At 39.0% G+C, this 27,427-nt stretch overlaps 1 protein-coding gene across 2 annotated transcripts in view; it reads left to right on the top strand.

Moving 5' to 3' along the window:
• Nucleotides 1-27,427, top strand: part of NRP2 (neuropilin 2) — a 169,785-nt gene that overhangs the window by 103,148 nt on the left and 39,210 nt on the right. For both annotated transcript variants that reach the window (XM_073646396.1, XM_073646397.1), the window contains exons 10-13: nucleotides 308-452; nucleotides 12,658-12,762; nucleotides 14,002-14,142; nucleotides 21,154-21,419. In XM_073646396.1, coding sequence (XP_073502497.1) covers nucleotides 308-452; nucleotides 12,658-12,762; nucleotides 14,002-14,142; nucleotides 21,154-21,419 — 657 coding nt within the window. The remainder of the gene's footprint in view (nucleotides 1-307; nucleotides 453-12,657; nucleotides 12,763-14,001; nucleotides 14,143-21,153; nucleotides 21,420-27,427) is intronic.

Here is a 27,427-nt window from a genome sequence, read left to right as displayed (position 1 = left end):
CTATCCTTTACACTAATCTATCTTTTATAATCCATTAGTATGGTATTAGTAGGGTCATATAGGAATATAACCATCACATCAATTTTTGAAGTTGTAATGGAGGTTAGTATTAATTATAACATTATTTATTAAAACCTATGTTTTACTACACTAATATTTGCGCTTTATTGGCACTGATCAGAGGTGTTTACTGTGATTTATTTTCTTTGTTTCTGTCTGATCATACATCTGAGTGTTCCCTCATTTGAGTTGGATTCTAGTCTATTATCCAACAATAACCTGAATGTCGCGTTTAATCTGTTTTCAGGTGTTTGAGGGAAACATACATTATGATACCCCTGAAGTGCGTAGATTCGACCCTGTTGCTGCACAGTTTGTACGAGTGTATCCAGAAAGGTGGTCTCCAGCTGGCATGGGCATGAGGATGGAGATACTGGGTTGTGATAGAACAGGTGAGATGATCTAGAAAGGAATAAGAATATCAAATTACTTGTACACATTTATCTTCAAAGAATGAAAATTTCATGCACATGATTCATTATTAACATATTTAAGAGAGTCAATCTCTTCCCTAATATGTTCTAATTACTATTTTTGGCAAGTGGCCATATTTGAGCTAATAAAGCTGTTCTAGATTTTTCAACATTGGTAGGTACAATGAAGAATTCATAGATTTATGAACTATTTTCCCTGTCACTTATGATTTTTGTGTGATCATGTCAGAAAGGTTTCACCGCATTAAGGATTTGCAAATTATGTTTCTGCACCGTTATTACTTCTTTATGTAAAGGAAGAAATCTGCAGTGTTCATGTGGTTGATATAATCCATAAAACATTTCGGATCCAATCTGCCCCACCTATTTGTTTGATAACTTTAAAAAAAAACAACTGAAAATCTTTGTAATTGTTGTCTTTCTAAAATTCTCTTTATGACATGTTTACATATAGAGTTAGCCTTCCTTACCATTACCAAATTAGTCAAAGAAGGAAAGAAGGTATTTTTAAACTTGATAAATAGAAAGAAGTAGGAGCATAGACCTTCTTTGAGTATCCATGAACTTGTTTTCAAGCAAGTATTATAGGTTGGGTTATATCAAACTAGATAAAGTCAGAAGACCTTTTCCAGCAGTACAGACTGGCTTCTAAATAAGAGACTCAAAGAAGTTGCTTTGATATTGCATTTTGAAGGAAGCTTGTTACAGGAATTGCTTATGAAACACTGAAAACCTATCTCTGCTCACCAGATGTGCTTCGGTGACAGCCCCTGGAGTTATACTAACCACATCTGGGAAACACATCTCGCTTACTTGTCATTGCAGGAAGTAGAAAAGATTGGTCCTTAATATATTACTTCTCCATCGTCAACCCAAAAACGTAACTCATATCTTTTTTTCGAAGTAATGATGCTGACATTTTCAAAGCCATGAACCTTGTCTCAGGCCCTTTGGCTTGGGTTTCTATACCCAACAGCAATGTTAGGTTTGCGAATTGATTGCTATAGTAAGCGCACAAACTTTTACCATATTGCTAAATAAGTCAGAAACTGTAATGGTAAAACTGATTGACTTTGTAAAAAGAATATATTGACATATTTTTTTTAGTGAAAATGGGATTTTCCAGGATCCAAATGATGAGTGTCTATTTGTGGCTTTGATACAAACACTTCATCATGACCTGTGGAATCTTGGATATGAAATCTGAGTTCTCATTGCTTAATCCTGCCTGTCTTCACCTTATTCTTACTTTCAAAAAAACTTTGAAAACAAATCTCTCCTCTTCAATATTACATTCATGATCTAAGCTATGTGAGTGAGGATGACAGCTGGCACCTCTATGTTCCTTCCTTTTCCGCCTGTCTCAGATACCATAGGACTGGCTGCCCGGGGTTAATAGCTGGCCAGCGCTGGGCTGAGGTTACGGCTTACTAAAGGTTGAACATATCATATGTCTTTGGGTCTCTAAAGGAAGAGGCACTCTGGTCATGGTTTTTTAACTCCCTGGTGAGCTGCCATCTGATTTTCCACCAGAGACTGTAACTTTCACATAACTCTGGTTAGCTAAACACTAATGACTCCAGATGACTTAGCCCTTTATAGACCCATGTAATGCCCAGTGGGGGCTGTCACTTTTCTTGTCAGTATGCTTTGTGATGGATTGTTTTAACATGTAACATGTAATTAGTGTAAAAAGGAACGATTAGATTTAGTTTCAGGGCCGTTATTGAATATCAGAATCATAGATCTAGCAAGAAGTGGAAAAAGGTTAAAGATGTTCTATTTATCCACATGTGGATATATATATATACAATACAGACCAAAAGTTTGGACACACCTTCTCATTTAAAGATTTTTCTGTATTTTCATGACTTTGAAAATTGTACATTCACACTGAAGGTATCAAAACTATGAATTAATACATGTGGAATTATATACTTAACAAAAAAGTGTGAAACAACTGAAAATATGTCTTATATTCTAGGTTATTCAAAGTAGCCACCTTTTGCTTTGATGACTGCTTTGCACACTCTTGGCATTCTCTTGATTAGCTTCAAGAGGTAGTCACTGGAAATGGTTTTCACTTCACAGGTGTGTCCTGTCAGGTTGAATAAGTGGGATTTCTTGCCTTATAAATGGGGTTGGGACCATCAGTTATATTGTGCAGAAGTCTGGTGGATACACAGCTGATAGTCCTACTGAATAGACTGTTAGCTGCTTTTTTCTTGCCATAATACAAATTCTAAGTAAAGAAAAACGAGTGGCCATCATTACTTTAAGAAATGAAGGTCAGTCAGTCCGAAAAATTTGGCAAACTTTGAAAGTGTCCCCAAATGCAGTTGCAAAAACCTTCAAGCGCTACAAAGAAACTGGCTCACATGAGGACCGCCCCAGGAAAGGAAGACCAAGAGTCAACTCTGCTTCTGAGGATAAGTTTATCCGAGTCACCAGCCTCAGAAATCGCAGGTTAACAGCAGCTCAGATTAGAGACCAGGTCAATGCCACACAGAGTTCTAGCAGCAGACACATCTCTACAACAACTGTTAAGAGGAGACTTTGTGCAGCAGGCCTTCATGGTAAAATAGCTGCTAGGAAACCACTGATAAGGACAGGCAACAAGCAGAAGAGACTTGTTTGGGCTAAAGAACACAAGAAATGGACATTAGACCAGTGTAAATCTGTGCTTTGGTCTGATGAGTCCAAATTTGAGATCTTTGGTTCCAACCACCATGTCTTTGTGCGACGCAGAAAAGGTGAACGGATGGACTCTACATGCCTGGTTCCCACCGTGAAGCATGGAGGAGGAGGTGTGATGGTGTGGGGGTGCTTTGCTGGTGACACTGTTGGGGATTTATTCAAAATTGAAGGCATACTGAACCAGCATGGCTACCACAGCATCTTGCAGCGGCATGCTATTCCATCCGGTTTGCGTTTAGTTGGACCATCATTTATTTTTCAACAGGACAATGACCCCAAACAAACCTCGAGGCTGTGTAAGAGCTATTTGACCAAGAAGGAGAGTGATGGGGGGCTACGCCAGATGACCTGGCCTCCACAGTCACCAGACCTCAACCCAATCGAGATGGTTTGGGGTGAACTGGACCGCAGAGTGAAGGCAAAAGGGCCAACAAGTGCTAAGCATCTCTGGGAACTCCTTCAAGATTGTTGGAAGACCATTTCCGGTGACTACCTCTGGAAGCTCATCAAGAGAATGCCAAGAGTGTGCAAAGCAGTCATCAAAGCAAAAGGTGGCTACTTTGAAGAACCTAGAATATAAGACATATTTTCAGTTGTTTCACACTTTTTTGCTAAGTATATAATACCACATGTGTTAATTCATAGTTTTGATGCCTTCAGTGTGAATGTACAATTTTCAAAGTCATGAAAATACAGAAAAATCTTTAAATGAGAAGGTGTGTCCAAACGTTTGGTCTGTACTGTATGTATGTATATATATATATATATATATATATATATTAATATATATAAAATTATGATTACTTTGCAATAATAAATTTTTATATGATATATAATTGTAAAGTAAGACACCAAATGGAACATCTTAACCCTTTTCCACTGCTTGCTAGATCTGTGATACTGAAGTTTAATAAAGGCCCTGAAACTACATCTAATTTTTCCTTTTAACACTAATTTCATGTAATATATATATCTGTATATATAAATTATATTCACATATGTTAAGTGTGGTTTTGCGACTTAAGCCTATTCACTTCAATGGAGCTGACCTGTTATACCAGAGACAACCCATGAACAGGTGTGGCACTTTTCGGAAGAAAGTAGCCGTATTTTTCTAATCCTATACAAACCCTTTAGTTATAACTATTTTAGAATCAGCCTACTACTAAAAGCATGTAGAATGCATGCTTCAAAAAAATATAGCATTATTTTAGTTCAGTGTGAACAGGTCAGATGACAATTATTTGCATATCCCAACATTACTAGCAATGATAATTGTATATATAATTGATACATTTTTATTAGTGATAAATACTTTTAGGGTATATTCACACTTATCTTTGAAATATAGTTGAAAACCTTGTCGAAACCTCATCTGAAAAAAACGTATGTATTTTTAAATGTGATTTGCTGATGTTTTGTGATGCGGTAATTGTTGCATTGTTTTACACATTTATTTTTTGTTTAAAAAAAAAAATATGTGGCCAATTTCCACAACACAAAACAATGTCAAACTGTGAGAAAAAATGCATGTGTTTTATATTCAGATGCGGTTTTCAACCAGAACTCAATTGCTAAGTGTGAATATTTTGCAATACTGAGAAATAATCATAACAATTGCATTTAAATTGTTCACTTTGTAATTACATCCTTTCGGAGTAAATGGGTCTTTGGGCTGAGGCTTTTTTTTGTAAATATCTTTAACCACTTATAAATTTTGGGAAGGGTATTCCAGCTGCTCAAGGAAGAGAGTAAACTGGCGCTAGCCCAAATCCCGAGCACCTGACCACTCCTTCTCGAGGTCCAGCTTCCTTCTGATGTGTTCGGCTGCTCTCAGCCATGCCCTGCATCTGCTATGGATCTTTTTTTTGAAGTTCTGAGCGTCTGCTTTCAATTACTGCACTGCTGGGCGTCTCAATCTGGAATTTCTTACTGCTGCTGGTCTGTGCTCAGAAGGGGGGGCTTTCTCCTATTCACTTTCTATTTCGCGCACCACAGTGTCTGATAGTTTCATTTCCATTATCTCAGAAAAAAAACGTTTGGCTCTGTTGTAGAATAATGAGGTACACAAACAATTGTTACGTCATCTGCCAATTACATGCTTCCATGTCCGTGAGCTGATATTTTTATGACTAGTTGGGGGGCCAGGTATTGAAGACGGAAAAAAAGTGATTTTCCTTTGATGTCATAGGAATATTGAGGAGTTTGGATAGTGGATGTATCAGTAAATATATGCTCAATTTTTTTTACAAATGCCTTTTATTATTAATAAAAGCTATGACACCATAACAAATCTGTTTTCTGATGGATTCTATTAGACACTGATAAAGTCCATAAACTTTAATGGGATCTGTTGAAGTTCTGATATTTTTGGCAGCAAAGACTAGTGCAGACTGTGCTATTCTTGCTGCCTGTAATATCAGAAGAACTGATGGAATCCCTAAAGGAGGACCTCAACTCAAGTACCATCAATTTTGGTGGTCATGTAATTTATTGTATCCGTTTAATTGTTTATTACATTGGAAAATAAGTAGTCCCAGGAAAATATATTTTTTAGCTTTACATTACCTTTGGGTATTGACAGTTGGAGCTATTCTATTTTTTACTAGATTTATTTTGCAATCATTCATATATTAAAGAGCCTTGAGAAGCACGTCCTTGGACCTCCAGTTGTGACTCTCAACAAGACATCCACAAATACACATGGCTCTTAAAATAACATGTCAAAAAATGGGTTTCTCTAGTGGTTTTCCACTGGGTGCTAGTTAAACAGCTGTATGATATTATACAGTTTTATCAAAGGAATTACTTTAGAGTCTTGGTATAAAATTAATGTGTTTACTTATTTTTGGACATGTCCTAATCTAATTTTAATCATCTATGTCATATCAGAATAGCAAAGCTGGAAAGTTGGTTGCTATAATCTAAAGGATTGTGCTAACAATGTAGGGGGCCCAATAAGCACAACTGTAAATCATTATTAAATGTAGTTACGTCTGTAGACTATTCAGTCTAATCAATCTTTTTATGCAATATACGTACTGTATATCCATATAATGGTAAAATAATTAGCTGAGTACATGGATTCCTGCTTGTGAAGGTTTTTAAGCAAAGAAGCATAATTGTCTGTAATAGGGGTATTAGGATGATGTGAGGAAGTTATTAGAGGCATGCCAAATGGTTATTACATAGGATCCAGACTAGACAAAGGAAATACATTTAAAACGCATAAACTTCATATAGGAAAATAGTTTAAGCCTGGGTGCTATAATTGCTGTTCAGAGATGATCAATCAGAAAGTCCTTTTGATTAGAAAGCTATATGATATTAGCAGATTTTGTGCTAACATTAATTTGGACTTTACTTCTGAAGGTTCTCTGTCTTATACATTTTTACATGACAGCCTAGTAATCTAGAATATTTGATCATCCAAACCCTATATGGTCTACTTAAAGCGGTTGTCCAGTACTTTTACATTGATTACCTATCCTATGGATAGGAAATCAGTATCATATTTGTGTGGGTGCAACACTTGACACCTCCACTGATTAGCTATTCCCAATGCCGTCGGTGGCCAGATATGATCAGTTGGGGAGCAGAACAGCACAGCTTTGTCATCTGTATATTCAAATGAATAGGGGTGGATCTGCAGTACCATACTATACAGTTAATGGAGCTGGGCTGCTCCGCTCTACAACTGATCACATCTGGCTGTCACCAGCAATGCTAACGGATGATCGGAGGGAGGGGTCATGCAATGTGCGTCACTAACATGCCTTTTTCATTAAAATCGGTGCTAATATAATGCGTAAAATCCACTTTATATGTTTATATCATACCTGCTCTTTTAGTCGTAGGGGTGTGATTCCTCGCATTCAGTCAGGGTTGGCACCACCCACGCATTTAAATTCTGCTCTCTGCTTGCGCTGATGTAAGTAAGGGGCGCTTGCACAGTATGTCATGTCTAGCAAAGCTGGTAGCGCTGGGAGCTGTGCATGCGCTGTGAGGAGCGGCTCCCCGGGCTTGTGCAGTGAAGCTGTGTGTAGTTCCCAGCTTCACTGTGTGTGGCCGGAGCGGCTCCTCACAGCGCATGCGCGGCTGCCAGATCAACAAGCGCGACTGGCCATGACATACTACGCAAGCACGGCATAGTGACGTCAGCGCAAGCCGGGAGCAGAATTCAAATGGCGTGGGCGGCGCCAACCCTGACTAAATGCGAGGAATCACACCCCTATGACTAAACGAGCAGGTATGATATAAACATATAAAGTGGATTTTACACATTATATTAGCACCGATTTTAATGAAAAAAGCATGTTAGTGATGCTGATTACATCACTAACAACGCAACGGGGGCAGTTTACATAATGCGCAGGACATGACAGGTTCCCTTTAAGTCATGTGTCAAGTCCCTTTAGAGGATCGATATTGACTTTTAGGATTTCTACCTCCACTGGGTAGTACTAAAGTTCTGAAGAGTCATTTTTGCATAGGAGAACCTATAGTTGTATCTTCATGTTGAGCGTAATATTTGTATTTTTCTTTAATATGTAAAAGTCAATTATATTGCATATCTTTACACCATTACATATCACCTCTCCTTCTCATGTAATCCACTTTTTTTACCACTTTGCAGTTACTAGGCCCCTAGGCATGTGGTTGGCAAGTTTCCTTTCACACCAGTTATTTATAAAGTAAGATGGAACTTCTTTGAAAGGAAATGTCTCTCCTCCGTCTTCCGCTTGTTAATTAACAACTATTCCCGTCCACTTCCCATTCACACCAATCACCTCTGACTTTGAACTACACTCTGATTACTCGCCACAGTTACATGCGGTGTATGAAATATTATAACCCATTCCCTACCATCCTACAAAGTAAGGAAGTAAAATACTTGCCAAGATTGAATTCAACTTGTTGACAACCTTGTCACTACATCTTGCCTAGACATCAGAGATTAGATTGAAGCATAACAGTCTCGGGTTTCTCTGTGGACCTAAGAAGTGCAGTTTAAATACATTTCTAGAAAACTTTTCAACTATATTTCACATAACAACTGACAGAGTAAATGGAGGAAAGCAGTTGTACATTGTTCTATTGGTTGGTTTTCATTTTTACAGGTTTTTCTAAAACTTCTTTTGACATATGAATGTGTCCACCATACCATTATCATTGGTCAATTTTAGTTAACAATTCCACATTCTCATGAAACAAATTCAATATATTATCACTAATTGCTAGCAAAACCCTTGACAACCTGCAATCCATATGTTAGCCACTGGATGGCCACGTATAGATACATATAGCATAGATGTCTATTGAGTATCACAAAATCAGGTTTTTTTTTTCAAAGCTGCTCATCTTGTGCCATGTCTATTAGGATATGTGTAGCCAAGGGCAAATGTATGGAAGGACAAAACTATACGTTGGTGACCTTGACTTGGTCATCAGTTCATTGCCTGACTACTTATAATATTCTTCTATATTAGCCAAAGAGGGTTTTATTTTTGAAGTTCAAACACTTTCAAAACTTTATGTAAAGAAACTTATTTGATGCTATGGAACTTTGAGCCTTCTAATAGTCAAAAACAAAAAAATGTAAGTACAAATTTAAGTACAAGATTTTTTAATGCTAGCCACTCTACGTATAGTATGGGATCATTCATGACTTACCGACATGATTTCAATATCAACTTTGAACTTTGTATCTAATTGCTGCAGAAAAAGGTTTAAATATAGGACTAATCAGATGGTACTTGTACTTGTGACTGCCCATTCTACCAATCTTTACGTTTTCTTACCCTTTAAACCTCAACAGTCTATGCAGGTCCCTCGAGGACATTGGGTTCAACTAACCAAAATATTGTATAACATATCTAAAAATGTAGTTGCCTCAAGAGTATGCATTATTCGTATATTAGTTGTCATGCTCAATAATCACAAAGAACTGACTTAGAAGGAAAACAAGTCATAATGATTGGCGTGAAGGCATAAAAGTTCTTTGAACATTTTTTAAATTCCCTAGTTGAAGATATAGGATCCGTTGCAAGGGTGTGTAGCACGGAAGACCCCGTCCTGGAGTTTACAAGAAACAGATTGCACAGCCAGATAGTCTTACTCAAGTTTTCCCATATGAGTAATCTCTGAGTGTCTGGAGATGTATACTCATCTAATATATTATTCTACTGTGCAGCACTTTAAATCCATCTCACCAACGGAACAAAAATTCCTTTTATAAGTGCACAGTCCAACAATTCCTTGGGGCTGTGTTCTCTAGCAGCACAGCAGAATATGGTGCATTTTTAAGTAAATCCTTGTTCAAATGGCAAGTCCCTTTTTATACAATACTGTGCTTTATCAGGGTCATACATGTAAAGAAACTTGGGATTGTAAAGGAGATCTCTTCTGAATCTCACAAGAAACTCCGATGACTGTTGATATTAATAAGATCAGTAAATGCTTAAGACACGGAACAGACATTGTTCGAGTTAAACTTATATAGGCATCTGGTAGAGACATTGCTGCTTTCAAAATCAACAACCTGGCATTAAATCGTGAGCCATCTGCTAATCCCGAGCACACTATAAATACATTACCTTTTATAGTACTGCTTCACTCTTTCAAATTCAGTGCAAACTTCAGACCTGCTAACTAGAACAAAGAATGAGAACTACCGTTGGTTGAAAATGAAGAATCTGACCAAAGAGAAAGCAAAGATCAAAGCGGTTTTCTATTTTTTATTTTTTTTAAACTCAAGAGGGAAATTATCCTCACATCACAGATTTTGGCTGCTTTTTGTTCCATTCACATTCAGCTTTCTCAATGTACAACACATGGGCGTAATCATGCAGTCATCTGTTAACTTTTTCAGTACCGTTTCCAGTCCATCCTGATTTTTATGAAGCAACAACTTAACTTTTCCACAAGTAGCTTTCTGTTTATTAAAAACATTATTCTATATAATTTTTATTATAGCAAACATATCTATATTCTTTCTATTGAAAATGCTAGCAAATATTATTTTTCCTCTCATTTCAAAATGATGTCCCACAATACAGGCATTAAGATTTCTGCAAAATATCAAGCTAGTCATACACATGAGATAATTATCTGCCAATCATAAGTGCTGAGATCTGCTGAGAATCTGATGACTATGTTGTCCATTTTTATACATACGTGCCATTATTAAAATAGAAAACTGTTTTTGGTTTTGGAAATGTTAGAAACTCCAGATCCCTAAAACGGGTGCCATAGGGATTGAATAAAGATGGTCGACTGATGACAGTACAGATGAAAAAATGTTCTTTTCTCCTGGATGATAGTCGGTCGATTTTTTATTTTTTTTTAAAGATGCTAGTGTGAACTTAGCCTAAGAATAACAGCAGATGTTACTAAATAGGCTTGGACCTGGCAACAGTCTGCATGTAAAGGGTTTATTGATTCAGAGAGATAAGTGGACAGGTATAGGTAGGCTTGGACTGGCCCACAGGAGAATCCTCCGGTGGGCCCCTGTGTTGGAGTGGCCACCACCCTCGTATATGAGCAGTGTTTAGCACAATATACTTGAATCACTATGTACAGACAAAGGCAGCATCTTATTCATGTAACAATCTACCCAGTTCATTGTTATATAAATTTGTGATTGAGGATAATGTCACATTTGCATGTAGGTAAAAAGTGGGGACCTCGAGTTGGTTACTGGTGGACATAGGCAGCAGTTACCATGTGAAGAATTCACTTATAAAATGACCCTTATTCACTTATAAAATGACACCCAAGATTTAAGGTGCATTTATTATTGTTTTGTTCAACTTAAATGCTATCTGTCGATCGATCGATCTATCTATCTATCTATCATACACTGCTCAAAAAAATAAAGGGAACACTCAAATAACACATCCTAGATCTGAATGAATGAAATATTCTCATTGAATACTTTGTTCTGTACAAAGTTGAATGTGCTGACAATAAAATCACACAAAAATCATCAATGGAAATCAAATTTATTAATCAATGGAGGCCTGGATTTGTAGTCACCCCCAAAATTAAAGTGGAAAAACACACTACAGGCTGATCCAACTTTGATGTAATGTCCTTAAAACAAGTCAAAATGAGGCTCAGTATTGTGTGTGGCCTCCATGTGCCTGTATGATGACCTCCCTACAATGCCTGGGCATGCTCCTGATGAGGCTCAGTATTGTGTGTGGCCTCCACGTGCCTGTATGACCTCCCTACAATGCCTGGGCATGCTCCTGATGAGGTTGCGGATGGTCTCCTGTGGGATCTCCTCCCAGACCTGGACTAAAGCATCCTCCAACTCCTGGACGGTCTGTGGTGCAACGTGACGTTGGTGGATGGAGCGAGACATGATGTCCCAGATGTGCTCAATCGGATTCTGGTCCTGGGAATGGGCAGGCCAGTCCATAGCTTCAATGCCTTCATCTTGCAGGAACTGCTGACATACTCCAGCCACATGAGTCAGACTACCTCTGGCGAGCACATGGAGGACCGTGCGGCCCTCCAAAGAAATGCCACCCCACACCATTACTGACCCACTGCCAAACCGGTCATGCTGAAGGATTTGCAGGGAGCAGATCACTCTCCACGGCGTCTCCAGACTCTGACACGTCTATCACATGTGCTCAGTGTGAACCTGCTTTCATCTGTGAAGAGCACAGGGTGCCAGTGGCGACTTTGCCAATCCTGGTGTTCTGTGGCAAATGCCAAGCATCCTGCACGGTGTTGGGCTGTGAGCACAACCCTCATCTGTGGACGTTGGGCCCTCATACCACCCTCATGGAGTCGGCTTCTAACTGTTTGTGCAGACACATGCACATTTGTGGCCTGCTGGAGGTCATTTTGCAGGGCTCTGTGAGTGCTCCTCCTGTTCCTCCTTGCACAAAGGCAGAGGTAGCAGTCCTGCTGCAGGGTTGTTGCCCTCCTACAACCCCCTTCACGTCTCCTGGTGTACTGGCCTGTCTCCTAGTAGTGCCTCCAGCCACTGGACACTACGCTGACAGACACAGCAAACTTTCTTGCCACAGCTCACATTGATGTGCCATCCTGGATGAGCTGCACTACCTGAGCAACTTCTGTGGGTTGTAGAGTCCGTCTCATGCTACCACGAGTGTGAAAGCACAACCAACATTCAAAAGTGACCAAAACATCAGCCAGAAAGCATTGGTACTGAGATGTGGTCTGTGGTCCCCACCTGCAGAACCACTCCTTTATTGAGGGTGTCTTGATAATTGCCAATAATTTCCATCTATTGTCTATTCCATTTGCACAACACCATGTGAAATTGATTGTCAATCAGTGTTGCTTCCTAAGTGGACAGTTTGATTTCACAGAAGTTTGATTTACTTGGAGTTATATTCTGTTGTTTAAGTGTTCCCTTTATTTTTTTGAGCAGTGTATATTGGTTTACATTTCCACTTGATGAAACCCATATACCTCTTTTTTACAGAAATGGCACCTACCTCAGAGACTATGAAACCTACTATGAAAATTGAAGAGACGACCACACAAGTAGCTGCTGAAGAGGATACCAGTGACTCCTCAGATACTGAAGGTAGTAATACACCTATGTATTATCAAATATTGTATATGTATAAATCATATACTGAGCAGAGATGACTAGTAGGCAATGCAGGTCCATGGGTATGTCCATTAAAGTCCATGGGAATTACAGAAACAGATTCTTTGGGAACAGGCAAACAATCTGGGAAACCTCAATTGCTTAAAAAAAAATAATAACAGAAAACATTATATATATAGTGCATTGCCTACTAGTCATTTCTGCTCTGTGCAAGTGCTGTCGTCATCCCGGCAAAAGGTTATGAGACCATTACCGGGTTATTCTCTTCTTTATAAATGGGTATTAGTGAATGTAAATTCAATCAATTTTGCAGTTTAGCTCTTATTGAAATTTTCATCTTTGAAATATTAACAATTGTTTCTGTTGTTTACTGCTTATTGCCTTGATGACCGACCACCACTGCCAGGCAACAGAAGAAGCTCAGTGCTTACAAGCTCTTTTTTGTTCAGCTTGTAATCACTGTTTTGAAGCTGGTCAGAATTGCTGAAGTGTGCTGTTAAATCCTAATCCTAGCTTACTTCAGTGCAGTGCTTACAAGCTAGACAGCAATGGTGGTCGGTCTCCTAGTCAATGAGATGTAAACAAAGCAAAAAGTGTTAATATCTTAAAAGTCGCCAAAATTTTTAAGTTTCAAAATTGCTTGCTTGTTTTTATACAAGCAATGTCCAACAATATCCATCTATAATGATAGGAATAACCATTTAGTTGCATATCTTGTGAATATGGGTAACCCCATTATATGGAAAATACAGTCATGATGAAAGCAGTGTGTTGAGATACAGATATTCAGCAAAGCAAAAATGATTCTACTATCCATTATGCAATTTTTTTTTATAAACTCCTATGTATTAGAAAACTAACAGGGATCCAATTATTATGTTGGTGTACAGAAGCACTGTAGGTAACCCCATCTTCTCCAACTCCCAATGCAGCTCTTACAAGGTTCAGTTTTGTATGGTGGATACTGGCAGATCTTTTCTACCCCAGGCTTTTTATCTTGTTTTCTTTGTTTTGTTGGTGGGATTAGATGGGCTTCAGTCTATCAAAACTAACGTCAAATTTAAGACATGTGAGTGCGCTAAAAGGATCCCAGAAGATGAAGGTTTATAGTATACAATGTTCTAGAAATTTAACAATGGAAAAGCGAGGCTTAGCTAAGTGCAGAATAAACTAGACAGACACAAAAACCTATTTTTTCCTCCTTCGTTATAGATTGTGTGGCTCCATTGGGATTCAATTGCAATTTTGACCATTCTGAAGATGTTTGCAGCTGGACACATGATATTAGAGCTAACTTCACATGGTCATTTCATCCCAATAGCACCTGGATGGGACATTTTGGCTCTAATCCTGGTAAGTCTGCTGCATTTCTTGTTTTTTTGACCTACCAAAGTGTTCAGTAAGTGTACAGTGTGGTGTATTGTAACAAGGTACATACAACGGTGGGAAATACGCGCCATAAAAATTTGAAATTTTAGGTAACGTGATCTAGAGACTATCCCTAACTTTGTTTAATGTAACTGATGAGTATACAACATGACGGCAACAATACTTCTAATTGTATATGTATCTAGGATAAAGCGGTCCATTATTTCCTGGCGCCCACTGCGTAAAATACTTATAGAGAATAATGATATAGAGGTTTTCTATATGCCTCCACACTCCAACAGCTCATTCTATTTTACTGGAACTTGATGTATTGTATAATGATGCTGAAAATCGTATTTTCATCCACCTACAAGGTTTTCTTTTACACACATTTTATAGAAAAGGTATCGTTACACCTCACTCCTCAGCATGACCTATTTTAATGACTTTCCTCATTCTCATGTTTTGTTGAGATTTTCCCTTCCCCATATAAAAACAGATACTTTATTGTAATTTCTATTTATTAAAGCTAATGCTCCAAGTGGGAAACTGCAACTTTCAGAGCGGCATCTGCAAAGAACTACATGTCCCACATTTCTTCTTCAGGCTCTAGTCTTCCAGATGTTACCCACTGAGCTGTTGTTTCCCGAAATCTACAACATAGTTATATCTCAGCAATCAATAAATCAGATTCAATAATATAGATTATTATTATTTCCAGGAAAGTTGGGCTTAGAAGTATAACACTATAGTTTACAGGGGCTGGTAATCCGTTTGGACCCCTTAGGCAGAAAATATGTGCTTGCAGCAACAGGAAGAACACTTACCAAAGATCTCCGCAGAAATCACTGCCTGCCCATCTCCATCAGCCTAATAATGTTTAATATAATGAGCCTTTTGCATGAAGGGAAGGACCTATTTTTATAACCTATGCTGGATTTCGCTTTTCATTTCCTCTCCCCTGGGATATTATAATTGCTTCTTATTTTGTTAACCTTTTGTGTAACATAGTAACATAGTAACATAGTTTGTAAAGCCGAATAAAGACTTGCGTCCATCAAGTTCGACCTGTTAGTTCTGTAATTGCTAAAGTTGATCCAGAGGAGGGCAAAAACCCCAAATGATTTAGCCAATCTTCACCTGAGGAAAAATTCCCTCCCGACTCTGAAACCAGCAGTCAGAATAAATCCCTGTATCAACCTACTATTTTATTTTATTTTTAAGTATACGCTGAAATCTGCCTGGTATCTAGAAATGCATCCAGTCCCCGCTTGAACTGGTTTAGTGAATCCGACATTACCGTCTCCTCACTCAGTGAATTCCATATTCTCACTGCTCTTACCGTAAAGAACCCCTTCCTATGCTGGTGCTGAAACCTTTTCTCTTCCAGTCTTAGTGAGTGCCCTCTTGTTACCGTAATATCCCTCCTTTTGAACAAGTCCCGGGCAAGATCTCTATACTGTCCCCTAACATATTTGTACACATTTATTATGTCCCCCCTCAACCTTCTCTTTTCCAGGCTGAATAGTCCTAGTTTTGCCAACCTCTCTGGGTATTGCAGTCCCTCCATTCCCTTTATTAATTTTGTTGCCCTCCTTTGTACCTTTTCAAGCTCATTTATATCCTTTCTATATATTGGGGCCCATAACTGAGCACAGTATTCCAAGTGTGGTCTGACCAGTGCTTTGTACAGTGGAAGAACAATGTTCTCATCCTTTGCAGCTATACCTCTTCTGATACATCCCATTACCCTGTTTGCCCTTACAGCAGCGGCCTGACTTTGGGCACTCCAATTTAGTTTGCTATCAATCAAGATGCCCAAGTCCTTCTCCATCTCTGAATTCCCCAATGATTTCCCATTCAGTGAGTACTGGTGACTTCCATTTTTCCTTCCCATATGCATGACCTTACATTTCTCCTCGTTAAACCTCATTTGCCATTTAATGCTCCACATACCCAGCTTATCCAAATCCCTCTGTAGGTCTGCACTGTCCTCTTTTGTATTAATTGTTTTACATAACTTTGTGTCATCTGCAAATATTGATATTTTACTATTTATCCCGTTGACTATGTCGTTAATAAAGATATTAAATAACATTGGGCCTAGTACAGACCCCTGTGGTACCTCCAGAAAAGCAGCTTTTGGCACCAAATATCAGAGATGAACCTGTTTACTGTGTATACATCCATACTGGATATGGCTTGTTATATTAAGATGTTGTAGAGAAACTGTTAGGATAAACTTGATAAGTGATCGCGTTTTACTAGGGCTCATTAGCATTCTTTGTGATTTTTTCTTCGGACATCCTGTTTACTGTCATCAGCTCTTCATTTTAAGCCCTTCACACCATGGTCTCTTTCCGTTTTTTCATTTTCGTATTTTTCCATCAATTTAGCCTATAAGGGCTTGTTTTTTGCGGGATGAGTTGTACTTTTGAATGACACCAATGATTTTATCATGTAATGTACTGGAAAACGGGAAAAAAATTCCAAGTGCGATGAAATTGCAAAAAAAGTGCAATTCCACAATTGTTTTTTTATTTACTATATTCACTATATGGTAAAACTGACATGGCAATGATTCCCCAGGTACGAGTTCACAGATAGCAAACATGTGTAGTTTATTTTTTATTTAACTGGTGAAACAAAATTCTGAAATTTGTGTGAAAAAACATTTTTGCGTTTGTCGCCATTTAACGAGACCTGTAGCGTTTTTATTATTTGGGATCTATGGCTGGGTGATAGCTTATTTTTTGCACCCTGAGCTGATGTTTTTACTGATACCATTTTGCTGCACATGTGATGTTTTGATCGCCTCTTATTGCATTTTATTGCAATCTTGCGGCGGCAAGAAAAACTTACTTCAATTTTTTTTTTCGTTACACCATTTACAAATCAGATTATTTACTTTATATTTTGATAGATCAGACCTTTCTGAATGCAGCGATACCAAATATGTGTATTTTTCTATTGTTTTGTTTTCAATTTTTTTTTTTTCATATTTTTTAAAACCTTTTTTTTACTTTTACTCTATTTAATGGTCCATTTAGGAGACTTGAAGTTGCGATCGTCTGATCACCTGTACTAGCAAAAATCACGATCTCCTGTGAACGTCAGCCATGAGCTGACGTTCACAGGAGATTCACAATCAAAAGCACAGGTTTCTTTGCAGACCCCCGGCTGTCATGATAACCCATTGCCCCCCTCCCCCTCCACCCCAATCATGTGACAGGGGTGCCGATGGGCGGGATTTGTGACGTGCTTCCAGCTAGCACGTGTTAAATCCCGATGTTAACTGGTTAACAGCCAAGGGTGGATCGGAGATCCATACACAGCTGTTAAAGGCACATGACAGCTGATTAAAGCAGCTGTCATGTGCAGGGAAAGATGCAGGCACAGCGCCCGAGCCCGCATCAAAGTTGGGGACATGGCATATGACTTAAAATAGGTTAATGGATTATTCCCATTTTCAGAAATGGTTACTGTCAGATAGTGCTTGTAAATACAAGGAATTTTGTAATTTGTGACTCGCTAAAATTTTTAGCCTTTCTCGAGGTATTAACGCTTTTTTCTTTTCTTTTGTTTACAGCTAGTGACATTGGACACTGCCCACCGCTGCTAGATAGGTGCAGTGCTTACAAGCTTTTTTTCTATTGCACTTGAAAGCACTATTTTGAAACTGGCCAGGATGGCTGGCACGCGCTGTTGCTTCCGAATCCCGGCCAACTTCACCGCAGTGCTTCCAAACTAGACAGCAGTGGTGGTCTGTTTCCTAGGCAATGAACTGTAAACAAAAGAAAAGTTTTACTATATCAAGAACTTCTATGAATTTAAATAAGCAGCAAATTGTAAAGGTACTTTCCTTAATGAGGATATCCATCTACAATGTATGAAGATAGGGATAACCTTGTAGGAGTAAAACAACAAAACAATTGTGGAAGACCGTTCAAGGAAAGTATTTAAAATGGCCTTAGGCTGTGTGCCCACGATGCGTTTTTCAAGCGTTTACGCTGGGGAATTTCCGCAGCGTAAACGCTTGGGAAACGCTTGGTAAACCTTCCCCCATGGTCTCCAATGCAATTACGCACTTTCAATGCCCATGCTGCGTATTTTTCCGCAGCGTTTATGCTGCGCTAAAAAATACGCAGCATGTCCATTCATTTTGCGAACACGCAGCGTTAAAGTGAATTTTTCAGCAGGATTTTGTACAATACAATCAGTATTTGATCAGCAGGAGATTATCACTGCCTGACTAGGTCTCATGTGCACAGCAGTCAGGCTGATTTTGTGTAACCCCGCCCCTGAATAGCAGCTTGCTGACAATGTACTGTGTACACAGGAAGCCTCTGATCAGTCCTGGGTCAGGGCCTGTGTACAACAAAGCAGTCCAGTAAGTGATGCATCATTGGAATCAGGCTCTCTTGTCCTATATTATGCTGCTCTAAGATTACATGGCAAAAATCTGCTGACAGATTCCCTTTAAAATAGCGAAACCCCACCATCCCCCATTCACCACCAAAAAAAACAACAAAAAAACAGAATCTTTACCTGTAAAGCAGTGAAAAACACAATATAATATTGGGTATAATGACTGTGTATACATGATGGTACTCCTTCATAGTTCATTACTAAAATAACATATTGCCACTTAACTTAAAGCACTAGTTTAAAATTAGAAAAAACATTTGCTTTCTTTCCTAGTGCAGTGTCATCACTATTCATGAACTGTGGGGGGTGCAGTTTATGGTTTTATAGCTTATATATTATTAAATATATGTATAGCTTACTCACATTTGTTTTACTTCACTGCATACAATATACTCAGGTAGAAAAAGCTATGTTATGTTTCTGATGTTACCCGAGTAGAATAATTTATTACAGCCATGTACTCTATTACTGCTTAGTGAGGATCCATGATGCTAAAGTTACTGCTCTGCCAATTCAATATTGTGTTGCTCTTTGTAGTTTCCTTTTTTTCTTTGCAGCCATGTTAAAATGATCGAATATAGGATATCATTGCATAGGAACAGAAGCCTTTAGTGTTCCTGGCTCCTTACTGAAGCTTCTGTCATGCATCAAAACTGTGTCTGTAGAGAAAGATTTGTCACAGGCCTTGTAAGTGCCTTTCATGCTTGAGGACCAAGAATTCCCACAGTGGTCACATCTGACATTGGACAGAGGGGATATCTGTGTGTACAACAAAGCAGGGTGCATACAACACTGATATTGAGAACTTGTGACTTTCGGGTGGCTAGGACACACCTTCTCTTTCGTTCCACAATACTGTTTGAAAGTCTGTAAAAAGAAAGGGACGATAATGTCATTTCTAAAGTATTCTGTTAGCTAGATAGCTTGTGTCGCACATATACAATGTATGATGCATATATGTTCTTAGCACATGCAATTATTGGTATTTCATCATGATTAAGGGGTAACATTTCTCCTTGCGGAGAGTGAAATGTTAAGCATGTCAAGGTGAGGAGACTTTTAAGTTGCAATGCTCCTCTGGGAAATATGAAAATTGTCTCTTCAGAGAGGAAGAGGACCAGAACTCTAGTGCCACCTACAGGAAGTAGCAATCCTAAAAGTCAATAGTGACCCTTTAACAAGCCTTATCACATGACTTAAGATAAAAGCCAGGACCAGAATCTCAATTTGCAGACACTGCATTTCGGGGTAATGCCCCTTGTCAGTGGAAAGTGTGAGTTCTGGTTTGGCTGGGTGGGAGGGGTCATCATGATTAAGAACACGTTGATGATCAGTATCATTATTACCACTCTACAATGGATTTTAAAGAGTAACCATTGTTTTAATTTCTATTGTATCAATCAATAGTACACATGAAAATAAGCAACTTTGTAATATATCTGATCAGAAAAATCTCCTTCTTTCTCTGCCAGGATCGATCATTCATTTTCAAAATTCTCATTTCATGAGTAAAATTTGTATTCAGTGAAGACAGATTGTTACATTACTGAGATAGAAGTTTCTGTGGATAAGTTTCAATGTACATGACAGGAGGGAGGAGAATGGAGGAACTAGCGTTGCCCTACTCCCCGCTGCATAAAATGTTATCAAAAACAACCGTCATCTCCTCTCTCAGCAATGTAAAAATCTGTCTTCACTGAATACAGATTTTACCTGTGAATTGAGAATCTTGAAAATGAATGATCAGTCCTGGTGGAGAAAGAAACAGATTTGTGTGATAAGATATATTACAAAGTTGCTTATCTTTATTTGTACTATTGATTTATGAAATAAAAATTAAACCGATAGTTACTATTTAACGGTTTGGAATAAAGTGTTACTTTTAATCGCTTTGGATCAAGCTGGACAAACCTCTCCTCCATCGTCCACTTCTGTGTTCATATTTATTTATTCATATTCGTCTCCTGATCAGCTTTGTCTTTATTTCTACGATAAGCTGATTTATGATAACAAGTGTTCATCAACACTTACAACATTTGTTCCTTATTGTGCTGACCACAGGTTTTTCTTGTAATACATTTTACTGTTGTAGATACTTTTTACTTTCAACCTTTATTTTTAGGAGCCAGACACAAGAAGAGAGGGTTAGAGATGCTCTCAGTTCAGGGTGGTCTTCCTCTTTGAAGAAAGACAACAGCGGCTTAGAAGGGAGAAACAGCTGCTATAAGTTCTCTAAGCATGAAAAACAGGAGTTTTATCAATGTTTAGACCAGGATTCACTTACAGTTAAATAAATGCATGCTTCTTTATTAGTTTAACTTTGTGACATCCACAATTCTTGAAACCGAAACAGGATACATTGACACAAGAAGACTGGTTACACCGGTACATTAATATCAAAACAGCGTTTACTGAAATAAATCGAAATAGTACAAATATTACTTACATTGGGCTACAGTAGCTGTCTCCAAGTCTTATTCACGTGGCCGTGATGACTGAAGCATAGAAACTATAGAAGCAGAGATGTTGGTTTTGATTATAAATACAATGTTGCTTTTTTTTTTATAGCCAACAGTAAGAATTATCTGAGACTGCCCAGCAGTGGAAGAAGAGAGGGCCAACATGCCCGTTTACTCAGCCCCAGAATGCATCAGCCCAGGTGTGCCTTTTGCTTGGCATTCCGTTATAGAGCTTCGGGAACCAGCGGTGCCACATTGCGAGTGCTCAGAAATTCAACCCAGGAGAACAGTTTGCTGTGGAAAATACGAGAAGAACCGGGAAGTGAATGGAAAGATGGCAGAATCCTCCTGACAAGCTATGAGGGAGATTACCAGGTACAAGAGTAAAATGATTGTTGGAATCTAAACGTTACATCACATCTTAAAAAAAAATCTTTGCAAGGCCTTGTGCACATGACCCATTATATCGCACTTGTACCCATCATATTCTATGGGGCTGTGCACATGTCTGATTTTTTTCTCTGACCAAGTGGTCCAAGGAAAAAAACAGTCATGTTTAATTTTGATCTGAGTGTCAGATCAAAATCGACAATGCAACTCTATGCTGATATCCGAGTGTGGTCCGATTTTCACTGACTTACAGGATGGAGAGGGTGGAGAAATTGTTTATTTGTCTCTCCATTTATGAGGAAAACTTATGCCACTCTGATCAAACTCTGATCAGAATACTAGGAGCGTTTTTCTCGGATGGAGAGAAAACGGTCGTATGCACCTATCGTAACAATGTGCCTGTATACTGTACTCTAAACTACTCATGGCTCTAGAGATGGGAGTATTGGTTGATTCCAAGCAGATATTCTGTATATGGTATAGGATTTGTACTTTTACTAGTCTGCACATATTAGGCATCCAAGAAGCAACAAAATATTTTACTCCGACTTTCCCAGCCTCCAAGATCAGCTTTTAGGGGCTGAGCTAATTCGGAATCTCAGCTTACTGTTATCAGCCATTATACAATAAATCTACATAAGCTTTCCCGAGCTTCTCGCTAAGGAAAAAAAAGAGGTTTAATTTGTTGGTTTGTCCTAACAAACGTTGTGGTTCTTTATACATTTTTTTCCCAGTTGTGCCCCTCATCATCATAGCAATTAGTTCATGTGTCACCTGGAGATATCAAATTGTTCTTCATTACAAAGAGCCCTAAATTTGTTCCCGGCGCCATTAGACAGATTTTGCAAGCCCTGATGCTCTGCAGTGTGCATATATCATGAGGTTAATAAATTGTCAGCGGGCTCTAGGAGACAATCCAACTTCCAGGAGATTTGAATTAAAGGGACAGTTCTGGCAGATATGCAATAAGAGATTTGTATTAAGAGGATTTATAGTGTTTATTTTAATATTACAGGAGAATCTGGATGGCTCCCATCGGAGACTTCAGTTAAGCAGAGTTGTTTTCATTCTGTTTCTCCTGTTGTTATAGCAACTAAATGGTACGCTGCTTGTTATTCAGAAAGCACTGATCTATAGCAGCATTTGGGTCTTTGTGGATGGCATTAGGCTTTTGATGTATTCGGCAGAATGTTAAAGTCTTGTCTTGCTAGGAAAAAAAAAAGTATTCTCCACTCTCCGTAGCTTCGGCATGTAGGTATCAGCTCTCTGTTCCAAGTGTGATTGTAATCTAATAGAGATGACACCTCGGCACAAACAGACAGTGTAAGTAGAATAAAGGCAATCTTTGAAGAGTACATGAATATTATCCAATGTGTTACAAGAGATGATTTTTTATATCATGCTTATGTGTGGCAGGAGCGTTCGAGTATTCTTCTCACTTCTTTTCTGAAAAATGTCTACTGGGTGCCACTCATGTCATGTCGTCAATCAGTGACAAAACTGCTACAATACTTCTGTTACTTCATGTGGATGGGCAAGTGCTGGTTTTATATACAGTGGTGACCAAAAGTTTTGCTTTTTTTTAAAAGTGTGATTCCTCCTTCTGTCTGGTTGATGTGGTGCCATTTCCCTGGTGATGAATTGAAAGTGCATGAAGTTGTCATCATGCAAGACCTATATTTTAGCCAAAATGTTTTTGAATATAGGTATGGTCATTTAATTAAAACTGACTGCCAAAAGTTTTGCATATAGTATTTATTGATCACAACATAGAGAGTAATTCATAGTTTACAATGCCATAACTTAGTATTTTGTAGCATAATCTCTTGCTTTAATTACTGCACCACACCGACGGGGCATTGAAGCCACTAGGGTATTCAAGACATCTTGAGGGATTTTGCTCCATTTCTTTTGCAAATCTGCAAACAATTCATCTTTATTGCTATGGGTATGGGCCCCAACTCGTCGCCCTAACTCATCCCAAAGGTGCCCTATAGGGTTAAAAGTCAGGTGATTAGCCATTGCAACAGGCGAACACTTTTTTTTTCTAACCAATTTTTGATTAAATTGGATGTGTGCTTAGGATCATTGCCTTGCTGGAATTTCCATCCCCAGCCTACTTTAGCTTTACCATGTGGCAGCATTACATTCTCCAGTATATCCTTGTACATGGTAGCATTCATATTTACATCAGTTCTATGCAGAGGGCCAATGGCAGATGCAGAAAAGCAGCCCCAAACCACGACATTGCCACCACCATGTTTCACTGTAGGTGTTTGGTAGCTTACATCATTACGTTTTCAAGTTGGGTGGTATATATAGTGCTTATCTCACTACCAAACAGATTGAACTTGGATTCATCTGACCACAACACCTTAGACCAATCTGTCTCTTTCCACTGACTAAGTTTTTTGGCAAACTCAAGTCGGACCTTCTGGTTCTTTGCAGAGATGAAAGGCTTCTTGACTGGAGCTCGTGCATTCAACCCTACTGCTCTTAGCCATCACACCACAATTTGGTGACTTACTTTAACCCCATATTCTTCGTTCATTTCGTGCAAAATCTGTACAGCACTTTTATGGACATCAGATACTGACTTTTTCTTAATAATGTGATCAACTCTGGAAGTTGTCCACTTCTAGGTTTGTCAGCTGTTCCATAACCTTCTTTTTCTTTCTTTAATATACGTGACACTGGACTCTGAGATCAGGTGAATTCCATAGCTACCTCTTTTTTGGCTTTTGCCTGACTTCACTCCCAGAATAATAAGTTTCCCGTCATCTGGTGACAAATTTAGCTTTGTATTTGTCATGTGTTATTCTAAAAACACACACATAAAAAAAAATAATAATTTTAGGCAAAATTTGACTACCCCTGACAAAATATGCAAAACATTTGGCCCAGCAAATCTTGAATAAAGCAACATCAAACACAATTTTCATCCTTATAGCTGACAACCATTTGCTTCCGGTTTACTAAAATCACCAGGAAAATGGCATCACAACAACCAGACAGAAGTAATCACACTTTTAAAAAATGTAAAACTTTTGGTCGCCAAAGTATGTATGTATGTATATATATATATATATATATATATATATATATATATATATATTCACTGGTGGGACGAGGAGTTATGAAAACTAATGCTTGTGGTACAGTTGCTGTAGGTTAGAGCTACCAGCCAGATATGCCCTTATATTTTGGACAATAGATTACACATATTGCTATATATTTAAATATAATACAAAGTACCCTTCGCACCATAGTTAGAAACAATTGGCCTCATTTATCAAAGCTTTTACAGCAGTATTCAGGCATAAAAAGCTTTGAAAAGTCGCATAAGTTTGGTGCTACTTAAGGCTACGCTAAAATCTTGATACTTTTGGCGTTTCACACCATTTTTTGCAAAGTTGTGACAGAGTAGGTAGAGCTGGGGCTTGTCAAATTCGCGCCAACACATCTCTTCATCAAGACCGGCATGAACAATGCTGGACTTGATTAATTAGGCCCCATGTGTGTATTATGTGCAATATCTGAGGATAATAACAACAATAACTAATTGAATTTCTAAAAAGAAACACTATACAGTCTGTTTATTTTTCCCTCTATCTGAATGTACTTATTTACAAACACACACACTTAAAACACCAGTCCAGCGGGTTTTTTATTTCACGCCTGGAGTGGTGATTAAAATCCAAAATCCAATCAAGCCTCGTTCTGGCTCTCATAGACTAAAGCCCCCATCTCACATAGCGAGATCGCTGCTGTGTCACAGTTTTGGTGATGCAACAGCGACCTCACCAGCGATGTCGCTATGTGTGACACTTTGCAGCGATCAGGCCTCTGCTGTGAGGTCGCTGATCGCTGCAAAGTGTCCTGGACAATTTTTTGGTCGTTGCCCTCCCGCTGGTCAGCACACATCGCTCAGGCTGGTAACCATGATAAACATCGGGTTACTAGGGGCACACGCGCACCTAGTAACCCGTTGTTTATCATGGTTACGAGCCTGCTAAATTGAGCGGTAACCTCCCGCTCACTGTAGCAGAGTGGTAACCATGATAAACAACGGGTTACTAGGTGCGCGTGTGCCCCTAGTAACCCAATGTTTATCATGGTTACCAGCCTGCTAAAGTGAGCGGTAACCTCCCGCTCACTGTAGCAGAGTGGTAACCATGATAAACAGCGGGTTACTAGGTGCACGTGTGCCAGTAGTAACCCGATGTTTACCATGGTTACCAGCCTGCTCCTGCTTCAGCAGGCTGGTAACCAGGAGCAGCACATCGTGGAAAGATTCTCTCCACGATGTCGCTGCTCCCCTGATCGTTGGTTAGCCTGCCTATTTGACAGCTCACCAGCGACCACATAGCGACGCAGCAACGATCCCTGACAGGTCGTATCGTTGTCGGGATCGTTGCAGCGTCGCTAAGTGTGACGGGGCCTTTACATTGAGAGCTTGTGAAGTAGCTTCTGACTTACAAATAGTCACTTCCAGTGAATACAGCATAGGTGCACACTGACTCCCAATACATATAGTACAGGAAAACTCATTGCCGCTAAGGGTAGGTGCACACAACAAATTTTCCAGGCGGATTCTGCCTGGAAGCTAAATTAAAAAAGCACTCAATAAACGTTCAAAATAATGAACATATGCACAGCAATGTCAATGACTTGTTGCGCAAAGGTTCTGTCTTTTTTCACTTCTTTTAACTGCTCATCAAGTTTTGAAAGCCATGAAACAGCTAAAAGAAGTGACCGGACCATTCTTCAGGTGGCTGTTTAATATCCTTAACATGTATACGTGTGTATATATATATATATATATATATATATATATACATATACATAAGTTATTTCAACGCTTAGATAATATTATTGTAAGAAAGACAGTAGTTTGGACACCACACCGGCATACCCGCATAGTATGTATATACGCACACACATACATATGCCATTTATGACTGGTACTATGGATGGATTAAAATAGACCTGTCGCCAAGCCAAAAGTGTTCAATTTTTGCTCTTATTTTATTTCCACTGCTCCCTGAGTATTATTATACGTTATTACGTCATATGGTTCCAGAGATATGAGCCTTTCTATTAAGTGTTAATGTTTATGGTTTGTACTAATGGGCGTGGCACTTTTTTGGGGGCGTGCCTTTTGCTTGCCCTGCATAATTACCTGTGAGCCACACCCCCTTAATAAAAAACTATAAATAGTAGCACTAAACAAAAAGACCCATATCTCTGTAACCATCTGGCAGAGTTGAAAAAAATAAAAACTGGAATACTCAGGGTAGCAGTGAGAATAAGACCAAAGCAAAAGCTGAACACTTTGACCTGGTGACAAGGTTTTCTTTAAAAGGAACCTGTCACCAGAAAAAATGCTATTAACCTGCCCGGTGCCTGCACTTAGGCAAACGCTGCGGGGAGAAAATTAACTTTATTTTCCCCGGCAGCGTTCGGGTCACGGGGGCAGCGCCGGCGCTGGTTCAGTCATTGCTCTTGAGTATACAGAGCAGAGGTTGTAACGGCGCCCCCGGCCCTGACTGGCAGCCGGCCGCAATGCAGAGCTAGTGTCAGTCAGTGCTGGGGGTGCGGTTACAACCTCTGCTCTGTATTCTCAGAGCAGTGACTGAACCAGCGCCAAGCCCGTGACTCACACTATTAACCTGAAGATTAACCCTATATCTGCAGGTTAATAGTGTTTTACTGGTGACAGGTTCCCTTTAAAGGGAATCTGCTGAGACTGCTGACAGCAGTGTGATCAGAGCCTTTTCTGTGAATTTTTTACATGGTTGAATGGAGTTCAGCAAATATAATTGATGCAAATTATGTGGCAGATATGTAGAGGGTGTTACTGCTAATTATTGCACAAATTAACACATCTGTGGATGAAACTTGAAGGGGAAATGATGTGAAGTATGTAAGGTACAATCTGCAAAATTATATATGTCAATGACTTCCTGTGTATGTCCTGATGACAGTCACAC

This window comes from Phyllobates terribilis, unplaced genomic scaffold, assembly GCF_046119375.1.
Source record: "Phyllobates terribilis strain yellow unplaced genomic scaffold, ASM4611937v1 Scaffold_9__5_contigs__length_417890890, whole genome shotgun sequence".
Classification (NCBI taxonomy): Eukaryota; Metazoa; Chordata; class Amphibia; order Anura; family Dendrobatidae; genus Phyllobates; species Phyllobates terribilis.
Note: the sequence above shows the minus strand (reverse complement) of the source record. Positions and strands in the feature narration are given on the sequence as shown.